The 15,590-nt window shown below is 42.9% G+C and overlaps 1 protein-coding gene and 1 long non-coding RNA gene across 8 annotated transcripts; both read left to right on the top strand.

Annotated features, from left to right (window-relative positions):
• The first annotated feature begins 517 nt into the window (after positions 1-517).
• LOC130535234 (WAP, Kazal, immunoglobulin, Kunitz and NTR domain-containing protein 2-like) lies at positions 518-15,204 on the top strand. 6 transcript variants are annotated; one of them, XR_008953070.1, is made up of 7 exons: positions 518-691; positions 778-1,107; positions 1,191-1,287; positions 2,174-2,252; positions 2,349-2,878; positions 4,861-4,921; positions 5,017-5,325. XR_008953070.1 is itself a non-coding variant. In XM_057050155.1 (5 exons), exons 1-5 carry the CDS (start codon positions 592-594, stop codon positions 14,989-14,991), a joined length of 684 nt encoding a protein of 227 aa, XP_056906135.1. In that variant the 5' UTR covers positions 535-591; the 3' UTR covers positions 14,992-15,204. The 6 variants fall into 6 exon arrangements, 5 of the variants coding, with proteins under 5 accessions (XP_056906135.1, XP_056906155.1, XP_056906168.1 ...); XM_057050155.1 differs by lacking the exons at positions 2,174-2,252; positions 2,349-2,878; positions 4,861-4,921; positions 5,017-5,325 and adding exons at positions 14,740-14,800; positions 14,896-15,204 and having other exon boundaries at positions 535-691; XM_057050175.1 differs by lacking the exons at positions 2,174-2,252; positions 2,349-2,878; positions 5,017-5,325 and adding an exon at positions 14,896-15,204 and having other exon boundaries at positions 535-691.
• Positions 5,512-6,830, top strand: LOC130535364 (uncharacterized). Of its 2 annotated transcripts, none has more exons than XR_008953094.1 (3): positions 5,512-5,882; positions 5,985-6,169; positions 6,672-6,830. It is a non-coding gene; the product is annotated as an uncharacterized LOC130535364 (long non-coding RNA). The 2 variants fall into 2 exon arrangements; XR_008953095.1 differs by having other exon boundaries at positions 5,963-6,169.
• Positions 15,205-15,590: the final 386 nt, after the last annotated feature.

Here is a 15,590-nt window from a genome sequence, read left to right as displayed (position 1 = left end):
AGCCCTTGGTGTGCCGATGGCATTCTGCAGGTTGTCTTGTGTGTTTGCTTAGTCTTCCAGCTGGCTGTGGTAGTAGGTTGTGCGCCCTCAGCGGGGCTCCTGGGCCTGGTGGCTCAACCTACAGAAACCCTGCCGTCTTCCTCCAGCTCTCCCAGCTCATCTTTGGTTCATCGTAAAAATAAGTCCCAGGTTTTTCTTTAAATACTTGGTTTGGATCCTTTCTGCTGCCTCCCTCTGATCCAGGGTCAGGCCACCCCCCCCCCCCAGCTCCTTCTCCATCCTTTGCCAGTTTGTTGTTGATCCCTTTTGTGCTATTGTCTCTCCAACCAACCAGTCACTCCTGGCCTCCTGCTTCAGTTCTGCTCTCCCTTCCACCGCCCATCAGCCCTGACTCCCTTGTTGTGGAACAGAAATAAACAACATTTATTCATATTTATAAAATATTGTTTCCCTCTTGTTTGTCACCAACATGTTAAACATTGACCTCAAGTGCTCTGGAAACTTTTACCGTCACGTGACTTGTGAGTCATAAGTTAAAATATCACTTCCTTTACTTAAAGAGTGTAGAATCCTTCAAAGGCTGAGTGAGAGATGCATTCTGACTTTGTCTCTCTGAGGAACAGCATGTTTCATCTGAACCAGGCAGCTCTGCTCTTCATTCTGCAGCTGTTCATGTGGAAAGTCTTTGCAGGTGCAGTAGAGGTGATTGTCTGTGCTGTCTGTGTTCATCTGTATTTAATTTCAGGTTGACTGACTGGTTGTTTCCTTCACTCTTAGGGGTGATTCCACCTGAGCAGAGAAATTTAACAGTGGTGAGAGGAGAAACTGCCACCCTCAACTGCAACGTAACTATGGAAAATATAACACAAATCAACTGGTATAAAGACAAAACGATCTTTGCTTATCAACATTCGACAAAAAGGAAATTCTCAGATTTGCCTCATGATCGATTACAAATTAACATTGACACTAATTCCCAGTCAACATTAAAGCTTCTGAATGCTCAGCCTGATGATGCAGGATACTACAGTTGCACTGTATCAGGTCTCACTGGTGTCAGGAGGATTGTGTGGAATTTACTTGTGTCTGAGGGACCTGAAGGTGAAGGTAGGCAGAGATGAAGACAGAGCTACTCATCTGTTTAAAGCTCTCACTGATGTTTTAATCCTTTCACACATGGTTTTGTGCAGAAGGCAGTTCTAACCCAGTGGGGAATTTTCTATATCTCCTCGTGTGTGTTCCTGCATTACTGGTGTGTGTCCTCGCTCTGACTGTCTGCCTCTGGAGGTGAGTCCCTATGACAGCTTTCAGCTCTCCTGTGTGTCAGTCTTGCTGGAGGTGATGATAAATGAAGACGGTGTAGCAGCAGCGTTGGTGCATGAGGGCAGATTCAGTTGGGTCAGACGACTGATTTTGGTGTGTGGACACATTTATTTATCATTAATTGGTTCTACAACACAGAGTTCCGTGGTTGTACACAATACTTGTTGTAGGGGTGTATTTCAGTAGCTGAAAGGGTTTTTTAAGCTGATGTTTTCTATCTCTAGAATGAGTTGGGTTTCACACCTACAGTGCTGCTACTTACTTCATGTTTTCTCATCAGCACATCTCAGCACTTAATGAACGTGTCAGCTCATTTTGTTCTGTAACAACTATCACAACAAGATCAAATGCTGTTAAAGTGCAGCAACTTTTCCACTCTCAATTTACTTTGACCTATAAAGATTATTGTCACCATTTTTGTATGATTATAGTGTTCATTTTGGACAAAAATTGATTTTCCAAAAATCTCTTGAGTTGCAAAGAAAAGTTCATTGGAGTGTTGCGAAGCAGCAGCGTTGGTGCATGAGGGCAGATTCAGTTGGGTCAGACGACTGATTTTGGCTTCATTGCAAGAAAAGAGCCGAGTCCTGTCCTGAAGTCTGGGCTCTCCTCTGTATTTATAGAGGTTGTTTGGCCTCTCCTTTAAATCAGAACTTTCACCACTGAGCTGGACCACACACAACCCTGCTTAGCTTATTCTTCTTTTAATGGTTTCATCTCTATGTCGTCTGAAATCACTAAATATTTATAATAGCAGTTAAAACCTCTATGTGAAGTCTGGAAAGTCATGCATCATCGTATTGTTAAAATAATCTGATCTTCATAATAATCATCATTGTCATATTCAAAGATGGACCAAAACCACAGAGCAGGACTTCTTCAGTAGCCAGACCCTAAATTATGTCCAGTCTCATGCACCTGTGAGAGAGGTCAGAAGAACTTTTATCATATAATTGTCACAAAATTGTAAAATATTTATTGTTTCTTTCTTTGGAGTCCTAAGTTTATTTCCAATGTGTGTCTAGATGGTTCCTCCACAGCACCAAAGTCACGTCAAATACAGGCTGTTGTCGAAAGCAGAAGGCACCTGCCCCTGAAGAGGCCAACAGAAGATTCTTCTTTATAAACTTCATGAATTGGCATGTTTTGAATTCAATGATTTTTAGTTATGCTTTTTAAAAATGGTGATTTGTGACTGTGATTTAACAGTTGATTTTCACGTGTTTGTATTACTAAACTGCATCACTCATAAATCACACTTTTGCTTTGATGTTGTCTCCATCTTTATGTACAGTAGAGAAAATCCCCCAATCCTCCATTTTCTCTGGGGTGCTCTCTTCCTCCTCTCGTCCTCGACCAGAGGCCTGGGAACTTGAGGCTGCTGCACCGTATCTTAGCTGTTCCCAGTGCTGCTCTCTTCTGGACAGAGATCTCAGATGTTCCTGGTGCTGGAGCCACTCACCCAGTTTGAAGGCCACATTCCCCACGACTCTGATCAATGGAGCAATTATTCATGTTTTATTGGGTTCTTTTTAAATGAGAACTCTCAGTGAGGGTCAGAGCAGAGTTATTAAGGCGATACTCCACTGAAAATGGTACACTGCTGAGGAGCGTGAAATGCCCTACTTATTGTCATAAATGATCAACAATATATTCACAAATACTCCGATGTTATGTGGCTATTATTGAAAGATGGGGAATAAATGAAGTTTTATGTTTTCATCTGAAAAGACAAAAGTGACGTTCTTTACAAGAAGATGATTGGAGAGTGCAATTTAAAGATGGATGGGAATGTGTTAGAAAGGCTTGAGAGTTTCCATTTCCTTGGTATTTACTTTGATCAGAGGCTGAGCTGGAGGGATCAGTCAGGTGGTGAATACATGTAAAAGAAAGTGGTGAGATTTCTTTTCACTGATTTTATATCCATGACATAGTTTGATGAGGTCTTGAATAAACTATGGGAGCACAGTTTATGGAACACCAGTCAGTTCTAACTGGATAGATGGATATGATCCAGGCACGAACACTTGGAATGTGCCTGCCAACACTTCACCTGTGTTCACGCTCCAGGTGGAGGCAGGAGAAATGCCACTGTGGCTGAGGAGGAAGCAACGACCAGCTGATTACTGGATTAATTTAAGAGGTCATCCTACTAAGGGAGTTCTGCAAATCAGTTGGGAGAAAGAGAGAACAAAAAAGAGGAGTTTTGGCTTTAAAGGTGACAGAGTGGCAAGGATATGAGGGAGTTTGATTGGGTGTTTGAGGAAAAGGCAGCGTGGCCCAGTAGTCCTGTTTGGTTCTGTGAGAGCTTGTCTGACAACAAAAATATCAATTAAAACTGTTAATATTTGTGAAAATCAAACTATTCTTTGGAAGTTGGATAGTATTTGATGTCTATTGTCACTTTTGTCCTCTCAGAATTACACAGCAATTATTGGATTATATTTTTGGATGATATAATTTTTTAATCATGTTTTGGACCCGGGGCGGCACGGTGGTGTGGTGGTTAGCACTGTTGCCTCACAGCAAGAAGGCCCCGGGTTCGATCCTGGTTGGCACTGAGGCTGGGGACTTTCTGTGTGGAGTTTGCATGTTCTCCCTGTGCCTGCGTGGGTTCTCTCCGGCTACTCCGGCTTCCTCCCACAGACCAAAGACATGCATGATTGGGGATTAGGCTTATTGGAAACTCTAAATTGCCCGTAGGTGTGAGTGTGAGAGTGAATGGTTGTGTGTCTATACGTGTTATCCCTGCGATTGACTGGCGTCCAGTCCAGGGTGTACCCTGCCTCCGCCCATTGTGCTGGGATTGAGCTTTTGGAGCTGGTTCATGAAATCTTGCTGTTTTACAAATGTGTTCTGTGGAGTGTTATATATTCAAAAATCCAATTTTAAACGTGCAAAACACTTCACATTATTTGCAAGGTTTTAGCATGAATTTAACTTCTTTCACTTCTGTCATCAGAGACTTTTGATTGTTTCACGTTTCTTTCTGGTGACTCCAGCGGTGTGTAGTTGTCTGTACCTTTGGTGTCATTTCTTGTCTCTGTAGGTGGTCGCACTCAAAACCACTGACCAGATCAGACTGGATGAAACAAGGTCAATGTGTTTGAAAAGAGAACTTGTCTGTAAAAAAGCCGACAGTTTTATCATAGTGGAGTAAAATAATCATGTGTAGACGTGCAAACCTGATCCAGAAGCATCAACACAAACTCAGTATTGCAACCAAAGGTGCATAAATACTCGGTTAAATTGAATATTTGTTTAACCGCGAACGTTGCATCTGTTTAGATGGTCAACATTAATTCTTCTAGGTTGTTTTTATGATACTCATTTATCATGCAAAAAATGATATAAAGGGAAAATATGAGGGGGAAATACTTCTCTGATTTCCTGTGATTTGATTTGCTGATTAAATGGTTGCATTTGAGTCCATATGTGTGAAAAGTGAGTGTAGAATCAGCTGGAAACGCTGCAACTGTCTGTTCAGCAGTTAAGTGTATCACTAATAGATGGAATTGTCACTTTCTGTCTCTTCAGAAAACGCGTGTTGTCAAAGAATCCAGTAGAGGATCAGTTTGAACCTGGTTCAGGAGCGGAGGTCAGTGGTTATTCATATATTTTAGAAGCTTTAGTGCTTTACTTCTGTCCCTCAGGAAGCACGTGCATTTAGTGTCATGTCTCTTGTCTCTGCAGGTGACCACAGAACCACAGATGAGAACAACCAGTTGGCCAGAGAACAGGAAGAGGAGTCGCTACGTGGAGAGGCTCAATTCAGTCTACGGTCTATAGGCCTTCAGGACAGAACGGCCGTTTGAGGTGTTAAATACTGGTTACAAGTACAACGGTGGTTTTTCCTTTTCTGTCCTAAATATTTATGCTTTTCTGTATTTTGATTGAAATTTACTTAGATCGCTGTCATTAAAGGGTTCATGTAACATAGAATCAGTTTAATGATCCAAAGTTCCACCTCTGTTGAAGCAGCAATAAAAAAGTACAGCTGAACAGGTCTGAGTCCGGCTTCTGGTCCACACGTGGTTCTGTTCACTGACATTAGCGTTTTCTCAGTGGGAGAAATCTGAGCGTGCTGATCATGTCCTCTGTTGTGGTTGTGTTTTGCTTGTCCCTCAGACTTCTCACCTCCTCCTCTACCTGCAGGAGCAGCATTCAGGAGCTGGCTGATCTCTGGGAGCTGAGCCTCTGGCACTCCTGCAGCTCCTTCTGCCTAATTGGCTCCTACTTCAGCCTCTTTGTCTCTGGTGCCGGATTGTTCCACATGTTTCAGCATGTGGAAAGCTCCAGCCCACACAGAGCTCCAGCCCACAGAGGTCTCCAGCCCACAGAGGTCTCCAGCCCACAGAGAGCTCCAGCCCACAGAGATCTCCAGCCCACACAGAGCTCCAGCCCACAGAGGTCTCCAGCCCACAGAGGTCTCCATCCCACAAAGGTCTCCAGCCCACAGAGGTCTACAGTCCACAGAGATCTCCAGCCCACAGAGGTCTCCAGCCCACAGAGGTCTCCAGCCCTTCGCCTCGTGTTATCCCTTGTTATTCTCCAGCGTAGTAAGTTTTGTCAGTGCCTTGTCACTGTTTTCAGTTGTACATTTTCCCGATGGTTTTTCCCATTTCATGGTGATTTTTAGTTCGCTTTTCTGTTGCTACTAGTGGTGGGCAAGTGAAGCTTCATGAAGCGCCGAGGCTTTCGTAACAATTGAGCCGAACAAGATTCAAAGCTTCAAGACTTCAGTGATGGTGACATCTGGTGGACAACTGAAGCCATAGCAACCTCTGAAGAGCACGACTGAAGCACTGGCGCTGTTTCAATCCCATGACACCAATAAAAGTTCATTGTGTGCTCATCCAGGCGGTTTGGTTCATTCATACCAAATAATGATTATATCATCTTTACAATAAAATATGCAGATGCTCGCTCCCTTACTCTAAAACACATTCAAGATTAATCTAAAGAATAAATGCAAACTATATTAAGGGTTCAGTGTTGGTTTAGGGTTCATTGAACACATTGAGATTTATTTAACAACTGTACCAAAAGTCCCTAACAGGATGAGAGATCCTTCCTACTTTGCAAATGATCATGGTGTTTGAATTCAGAAACATCGTTTTTGTTTGTGTGAAGTGTTTTTCAGGAAAACCTTTAAAGATAATGGTTTGTCATTTGGGGGCTTGTATGTTTGAGTTGGAATGATTATTCACAAAAGCAGACAAATTATCTCCTCTTCACAGGTTTTTATTGAGAAATATCATTTTTTCTGCCGTTGCAGGCTTCAGTCTGCTCCTCTTCTGGCTGACCAGCTTCCCCAGCTTTGGAAAATATCCTTTCACAGGGAACAGATGATGCTGGGATGCACAGATACTTGCATGCAAGTTTCCACAGCGTCGGATTTAAAGTCTTTCGTGCCACCCAGTACTTCAAGGGATCCTCAGCTCTTGTCAGAATTTGTTCTTTCAAATATCTGTGACAGAGACAGTAAGACAATGAATGACTGAATAAAAAAACTGATGTTTCAACAGTAATCAACATGCATACCCCTGGATCTCCACTGCAGCGCTGGCAGATGCACTGCTGATGCGGTGCTGAGACTCTACATAGTTGTCCAGTAAAGCCCACAAGTTGTGATTTTGTTCACTAGCAGTGGCAGATGTTGTTGCAGTCTCCAGTGGCACATCTTCTGCCGACACATCAATAAGAGTGGCACACTCGTGTCAGCCTTTCCACAGCAGCCTGAGCATTGCTTTGATTAGTAAAGCCAGCCTGTTTAAATCGTGGATCCAAGATGGTTGCCACAGACAGGGAGTTCACCTTTTCCAAGCCACTGAATTTTTCATTTAAATTATTTTTCAAATGGTTGGCAAGCGTGGCACCAATACAAGGAGCCATTTGGGCACACTCAGCAGAAATGACATGTCTCAGCATTTTGGCTAAAGGAATTGCCTCTGACCCTGACACTCTCCTTTCCTCAGAAAGCTCAACAGTTGCCTGATAGAATGGCCTTAAGACTGTCAGGCAATGGCTGATTGCTGCATCGTCATCAGCAGTGAAAGGCACTAAGTCAGTGCGAAGTGATGCCAGGGCTGCCCCTAAAGGTTCTCTCTGCTCATAAAGCCTATGGAGCATGGCATAACTGCTGTTCCATCTGGTTTCAACCTCTTGAACAAGCTTTTTTTGGGGAATGCCCATATTAGCTTGAATAGAACACAACTTTCCCTTTGGAACTGGACTTGAAGTGTGCCACCATTCTGCGGGCCCTACTGCGCATGTTCTCCTGCTCAGACGTCTGACAGAGTGATTTTTTGACAACGAGATTCAGCATGTGGGCAAAGCAATAAATATGTCTAACATGTAAAAGAGTTACACTTGCCACAATATTGTGAGCTCCATCAGTAACCATCCCACAGACTTTTTCAGTGATTCCCCACTCTGTCATCAAATTTGCAATTGCATCTGAAATATTAGCTGCTGTGTGGGCCAAAGGAAAACACTGCACACCTAAAAGCACAGTAGCCAGATCTAGGCTGTCTGACACATAATGGCAAGTGACACCAAGGTACGCATCCATGTTGACTGATGTCCACATGTCAGCAGTCAAACCAACAGCTGAAGTCTGCTTAATTTCTGCCAAGGCCTTCTCTTTGGCTACAGTGTACCTTGCTTCCACCTTTGCCTTTACAGCTTTGCGGCTTGGAATGGAGTATGATGGGTCCAGGATTTTAATGAAATTTTGGAACCCTTCATCCTCAACAATAGAAAAAGGCCGACCATCTTTAACTATCATGTCCACCAAGGCCTCATCCAGCTTCTGTTTCCTGGACACTGTGGGAGAATGGTTGCTATATGAATACGATACACAACATCTCCAATAAAGACACACACATACATATACATATACACGTATATATCAAATCAAATCAATCTTTATTTATATAGCGTCTTATACAATCAAAATTGTCCAGAATCCCAGGGCCTGACCCCAGACAAGCAACAGTGGCAAGGAAAAACTCCCCTTTAACAGGAAGAAACCTTGAGCAGGACCAGGCTCATGTAGGGGGACCCTCCTGCTGATGGGGGGCTGGGTAGAGAGAGGAGAGGAGATAGAGGGAGAGGAGAGGAGAGGAGATGAGAGGAGAGGGAGAGGAGGAGAGGAGGAGAGGAGACAGAGAACACAGAGCACACAAAACACAGAATACACTATACAATACAATCACTTCAGCGGGGCCGGAGGTCATTATGCAGCTCCGAAGGCGGCAATACCTGTAAATAAATAGGGGGGGGGAGCAGAAAAACTACACAAGAATCAGCATAACTAGTCTGCTTGATGAGGAGAGGAAAGGAGAGGAGAGGAGAGGAGAGGAGAGGAGAGGAGAGGAGAGGAGAGGAGAGAGAGGAGAGAGAGGAGGAGGAGAGGAGAGGAGAGGAGAGGAGAGGAAACCATGACCCAGTGGGGTGACAGAGGCCTGTCAGGTGATCATGTTTCCGGACCCCGGCAGCCTTGGCCTATAACAGCATAGCTAAGATGTGACCTAACGATTAGACGACCCCCTAAGTATGATCATCTCTCTGTCTATGATAGTAACTGGAACTACTGAATTAACAACAATAAGCTTTTTCAAAGAGGTAGGTTTTAAGTCTGATCTTAAAAGTGGCGATGGAGTCAGCCTCCCGTACCTGGACAGATTTAGCTTACTGTCAGGATTTCCTGTGTTGACAGGGTTGTGATTGTCGTCATGCCGAGCACGCAAGTGTCTCAGCATAGATGATGTGTTGTTGCTGTGAGACAACTCTTGTGTGCATTGCAAACACACCTACAAGCAGCAATTGTAATTTTTTGACCCATTTAAAAATTAAAAATACAATTCAATTATGGAAACATAAAATGTATGCTATGAACTGCATTATACCTTATTTGGTGCTATGAGATCAAAATGATCCCAAACTTTAGAACGTCACTTATTGGTGGTACTCTCCATGAAACTTGCTAAAATACTCTCACTCTCCAAATCTCTATCTCCTCACAACCCAACAATTTTGAAGCATAATAATGCTTCTGATATAGCTGGTATGCCATCAAACCACTCAAATCTGTCTCAGAATGCGTTGAAACTCCATGAGCCAATGACACACACTGAAAGACTGAGCCAATGAAAGACTTCGAAACATTTTGAAGCAATGAAGCGCGAAGCGAAGCAGCGATGACGTTCAAAGCTTCAGACGTCTTCGGTCACGTGACACCGGTGTTTCGAATCACTCCGCTTCAGGAAGAGGGACACAAGCTCCAGAGCCTCGGTATCATTTGCCCATCACGAGTTGCTACTTCCTTAGAGTTTTTTGTTGTTACTTGATTCGATCCTTCATTCTGAGAACTGTCTCTCTTTGCCTTTTTTGGCAAGAAACAACCTTTTGTTTTACACTCTGCATCTGGGTCCTGGCCTCCTTAACTCGAACGTAACATCCTCAGTGTAACTAAGTGGACTATACCTTGTGTGCTTGAGCCCTCCTTCAGCTCTCCCTCAGGTTTTCCCTGGCTGGGCTCGGTTCTCCTCAGGACCACCACTATGACAGCCCTTGGTGTGCCGATGGCATTCTGCAGGTTGTCTTGTGTGTTTGCTTAGTCTTCCAGCTGGCTGTGGTAGTAGGTTGTGCGCCCTCAGCGGGGCTCCTGGGCCTGGTGGCTCAACCTACAGAAACCCTGCCGTCTTCCTCCAGCTCTCCCAGCTCATCTTTGGTTCATTGTAAAAATAAGTCCCGGGTTTTTCTTTAAATACTTGGTTTGGATCCTTTCTGCTGCCTCCCTCTGATCCAGGGTCATGCCACCCCCCCCCCCCCCCACCCCCCCCAGCTCCTTCTCCATCCTTTGCCAGTTTGTTGTTGATCCCTTTTGTGCTATTGTCTCTCCAACCAACCAGTCACTCCTGGCCTCCTGCTTCAGTTCTGTTCTCCCTTCCACCGCCCATCAGCCCTGACTCCCTTGTTGTGGAACAGAAATAAACAACATTTATTCATTATTTATAAAATATTGTTTCCCTCTTGTTTGTCACCAACATGTTAAACATTGACCACAAGTGCTCTGGAAACTTTTACCGTCACGTGACTTGTGAGTCATAAGTTAAAATATCACTTCCTTTACTTAAAGAGTGTAGAATCCTTCAAAGGCTGAGTGAGAGATGCATTCTGACTTTGTCTCTCTGAGGAACAGCATGTTTCATCTGAACCCGGCAGCTCTGCTCTTCATTCTGCAGCTGTTCATGTGGAAAGTCTTTGCAGGTGAAGTAGAGGTGATTGTCTGTGCTGTCTGTGTTCATCTGCATTTAATTTCAGGTTTACTGACTGGTTGTTTCCTTCACTCTTAGGGGTGATTCCAACTGAGCAGAGAAATTTAACAGTGGTGAGAGGAAAAACTTTCACCCTCAACTGCAACGTAACTATGAAAAATATAACACAAATCAACTGGTATAAAAGACAAACGATCTTGCTTATCAACATTCGACAAAAAGGAAATTCTCAGATTTGCCTCATGATCGATTACAAATTAACATTGACACTAATTCCCAGTCAACATTAAAGCTTCTGAATGCTCAGCCTGATGATGCAGGATACTACAATTGCCGTGTAGCAGCTCTCACTGGTATCAGGAGGATTGTGTGGAATTTACTTGTGTCTGAGGGACCTGAAGGTGAAGGTAGGCAGAGATGAAGACAGAGCTACTCATCTGTTTAAAGCTCTCACTGATGTTTTAATCCTTTCACACATGGTTTTGTGCAGAAGGCAGTTCTAACCCAGTGGGGAATTTTCTATATCTCCTCGTGTGTGTTCCTGCATTACTGGTGTGTGTTCTCGCTCTGACTGTCTGCCTCTGGAGGTGAGTCCATATGACAGCTTTCAGCTCTCCTGTGTGTCAGTCTTGCTGGAGGTGATGATCAATGAAGACGGTGTAGCAGCAGCGTTGGTGCATGAGGGCAGATTCAGTTGGGTCAGACGACTGATTTTGGCTTCATTGCAAGAAAAGAGCCGAGTCGTGTCCTGAAGTCTGGGCTCTCCTCTGTATTTATAGAGGTTGTTTGGCCTCTCCTTTAAATCAGAACTTTCACCACTGAGCTGGACCGCACACAACCCTGCTCAGCTTATTCTTCTTTTAATGGTTTCATCTCTATGTCGTCTGAAATCACTAAATATATATTAATAGCAGTTAAAACCTCTATGTGAAGTCTGGAAAGTCATGCATCATCTTATTGTTAAAATAATCTGATCCTCATAATAATCATCATTGTCATATTCAAAGATGGACCAAAACCACAGAGCAGGACTTCTTCAGTAGCCAGACCCTAAATTATGTCCAGTCTCGTGCACCTGTGAGAGAGGTCAGAAGAACTTTTATCATATAATTGTCACAAAATTGTAAAATATTTATTGTTTCTTTCTTTTGAGTCCTAAGTTTATTTCCAATGTGTGTCTAGATGGTTCCTCCACAGCACCAAAGTCACGTCAAATACAGGCTGTTGTCGAAAGCAGAAGGCACCTGCCCCTGAAGAGGCCAACAGAAGATTCTTCTTTATAAACTTCATGAATTGGCATGTTTTGAATTCAATGATTTTTAGTTATGTTTTTTAAAAATGGTGATTTGTGACTGTGATTCAACAGTTGATTTTCACGTGTTTGTATGACTGAACTGCATCACTCATAAATCACACTTTTGCTTTGATGTTGTCTCCATCTTTATGTACAGTAGAGAAAATCCTCCAATCCTCCATTTTCTCTGGGGTGCTCTCTTCCTCCTCCTCTCGTCCTCGACCAGAGGCCTGGGAACTTGAGGCTGCTGCACCGTATCTTAGCTGTTCCCAGTGCTGCTCTCTTCTGGACAGAGATCTCAGATGTTCCTGGTGCTGGAGCCACTCACCCAGTTTGAAGGCCACATTCCCAACGACTCTGATCAATGGAGCCATTATTCATGTTTTATTGGGTTCTTTTTAAATGAGAACTCTCAGTGAGGGTCAGAGCAGAGTTATTAAGGCGATACTCCACTGAAAATGGTACACTGCTGAGGAGCAGGAAATGCCCTACTTATTGTCATAAATGATCAACAATATATTCACAAATACTCAGATGTTATGTGGCTATTACTGAAAGATGGGGAATAAATGAAGTTTTATGTTTTTATCTGAAAAGACAAAAGTGATGTTCTTTACAAGAAGATGATTGGAGAGTGCAATTTAAAGATGGATGGGAATGTGTTAGAAAGGCTTGAGAGTTTCCATTTCCTTGGTATTTACCTTGATCAGAGGCTGAGCTGGAGGGATCAGTCAGGTGGTGAATACATGTAAAAAAAATTGGTGGGATTTCTTTTCACTGATTTTATATCCATGACATAGTTTGATGAGGTCTTGAATAAACTATGGGAGCACAGTTTATGGAACACCAATCAGTACTAACTGGATAGATGGATATGATCCAGGCACGAACACTTGGAATGTGCCTGCCAACACTTCACCTGTGTTCACGCTCCAGGTGGAGGCAGGAGAAATGCCACTGTGGCTGAGGAGGAAGCAACGACCAGCTGATTACTGGATTAATTTAAGAGGTCATCCTACTAAGGGAGTTCTGCAAATCAGTTGGGAGAAAGAGAGAACAAAAATGAGGAGTTTTGGGATTAAAGGTGACAGAGTGGCAAGGATATGAGGGAGTTTGATTGGGTGTTTGAGGAAAAGGCAGCGGGCCCAGTAGTCCTGTTTGGTTCTGTGAGAGCTTGTCTGACAACAAAAATATCAATTAAAACTGTTAATATTTGTGAAAACCAAACTATTCTTTGGAAGTTGGATGGTATTTGATGTCTATTGTCACTTTTGTCCTCTCAGAATTAAACAGCAATTATTGGATTATATTTTTGGATGATATAAATCTTTAATCATGTTTCTGGACCCCGGCAGCCTCGGCCTATAGCAGCATAACCTAGATTTTAACCTAATAATTAGACGACCCCCTAAGTATGATCATTTGTCTGTCTAGGATAGTAATTGCAACTACATAATTAGTGATATTAAAATTTTTAAAAGAGGAAGCTTGTAAGTCTAAGTCTGAGTGTGGAACCTGTTATTATTCCACGAGTATCAAGATGGAGGCCTGACTCAAACCTGAATGTAATGATAACTGTCCCAGCTGGGAGTCCCCAGTAACCCTCTTCCTGGATACGTTCTTCTGCTCTCTCTCTACGGGGGCTGAGCTGGGACACTTCATCCCAATGCTTCTGCTACTTCTTGTTCATCTCTGACTATATGTTTAATCTCATCTTTACTATATGTGACAGATTTTGATAGTTGTTCTTTTCTTGTTGCACTCTTGCCTCACCTACCCGACGTTTCATTGCCTGTAATTCCTCTGTGTGCTGGGACCTAAAGGATTTTAGCCTCTACTTCTGCTCTCTTTGTTCCTTGTAGCTTATGTGATATCTCCAATATTATATCTTGTCTAGATTCTGACTGGTTGTGTTTAATGCTGACCAATGCACGACCAGAATCTGACTCCACGAGGACATTACTTGGTCTGATTTCTCTTATCCAATACCATCTAGAGTCCACTGGCTCACCTGTGCACACCGCTAAATATTCAGTGATTCATTGGATTTGGATGCATCCATGTATACTTTGATAAACTGGCTGTAGTTTTTATCTGTAAAAATACAGCTTTTGGAGCTGGTTCATGAAATTTTGCTGTTTTACAAATGTGTTCTGTGAAGTGTTATATATTTAAAAATCCAATTTTAAACGTGCAAAAACATGCTTTATTTGCAAGATTTTAGCATGAATTTAACTTCATTCACTTCTGTCATCAGAGACTTTTGATTGTTTCACTTTTCTTTCTGGTGACTCCGGCGGTGTGTAGTTGTCTGTACCTTTGGTGTCATTTCTTGTCTCTGTAGGTGGTCGCACTCAAAACCACTGACCAGATCAGACTGGATGAAACAAGGTCAATGTGTTTGAAAAGAGAACTTGTCTGTAAAAAAGCCGACAGTTTTATCATAATTGGGTAAAATAATCATGTGTAGACGTGCAAACCTGATCCGGAAGCATCAACACAAACTCAGTATTGCAACCAAAGGTGCATAAATACTCGGTTAAATTGAGTATTTGTTTAACCGCGAACATTGCATCTGTTTAGATGGTCAACATTAATTCTTCTAGGTTGTTTTTATGATGCTCATTTATCATGCAAAAAAAATGATATAAAGGGAAAATATGAGGGAGAAATACTTTCTACTGTGATTTCCTGTGATTTGATTTGCTGATTAAATGGTTGCATTTGAGTCCATATGTGTGAAAAGTGAGTGTAGAATCAGCTGGAAACTCTGCAACTGTCTGTCCAGCAGTTAAGTGTATCACTAATAGATGGAATTGTCACTTTCTGTCTCTTCAGAAAACGCGTGTTGTCAAAGAATCCAGTAGAGGATCAGTTTGAACCTGGTTCAGGAGGGGAGGTCAGAGGTTATTTATATATTTTAGAAGCTTTAGTGCTTTACTTCTGTCTCTCAGGAAGCACGTGCATTTAGTGTCACGTCTCTTGTCTCTGCAGGTGACCACAGAACCACAGATGAGAACAACCAGAAGTACAGAGAACAGGAAGAGGAGTCGCTACGTGGAGAGGCTCAATTCAATCTACGGTCTATAGGCCTTCAGAACAGAACGGCCCTTTGAGGTGTTAAATACTAGTTACAAGTACAACGGTGGTTTTTCCTTTTCTGTCTTAAATATTTATGCTTTTCTGTATTTTGATTGAAATTTACTTAGATCGCTGTCATTAAAGGGTTCATGTAACATAGAATCAGTTTAATGATCCAAAGTTCCACCTCTGTTGAAGCAGCAATAAAAAAGTACAGCTGAACAGGTCTGAGTCCGGCTTCTGGTCCACACGTGGTTCTGTTCACTGACATTAGCGTTTTCTCAGTGGGAGAAATCTGAGCGTGCTGATCATGTCCTCTGTTGTGGTTCTGTTTTGGTTGTCCCTCAGACTTCTCACCTCCTCCTCTACCTGCAGGAGCAGCATTTAGGGGCGGGCTGATCTCTGGGAGCTGAGCCTCTGGCACTCCTGCAGCTCCTTCTGCCTAATTGGCTCCTACTTCAGCCTCTTTGTCTCTGGTGCCGGATTGTTCCACATGTTTCAGCATGTGGAACAATCTGACAAAATAATGTCACATAGTAATATCTGAAAACACGTTATTATTATTGTTGTTGTTTTTATTTCACTGCGTATCGAGAAGCACGAGAACC

Source organism: Takifugu flavidus, chromosome 1 (assembly GCF_003711565.1).
Source record: "Takifugu flavidus isolate HTHZ2018 chromosome 1, ASM371156v2, whole genome shotgun sequence".
NCBI classification, from domain to species: Eukaryota; Metazoa; Chordata; class Actinopteri; order Tetraodontiformes; family Tetraodontidae; genus Takifugu; species Takifugu flavidus.
Note: the sequence above shows the minus strand (reverse complement) of the source record. Positions and strands in the feature narration are given on the sequence as shown.

Bases quoted from the DNA above. Each gene is read 5' to 3' on its own strand.
- LOC130535234 (XM_057050155.1), top strand. From the start codon at position 592: ATGCATTCTGACTTTGTCTCTCTGAGGAACAGCATGTTTCATCTGAAC. The intron at 692-777 runs GTGCAGTAGAGG...CTTCACTCTTAG, and splicing joins CATGTGGAAAGTCTTTGCAG to GGGTGATTCCACCTGAGCAG. The intron at 1,108-1,190 runs GTAGGCAGAGAT...GGTTTTGTGCAG, and splicing joins TGAGGGACCTGAAGGTGAAG to AAGGCAGTTCTAACCCAGTG.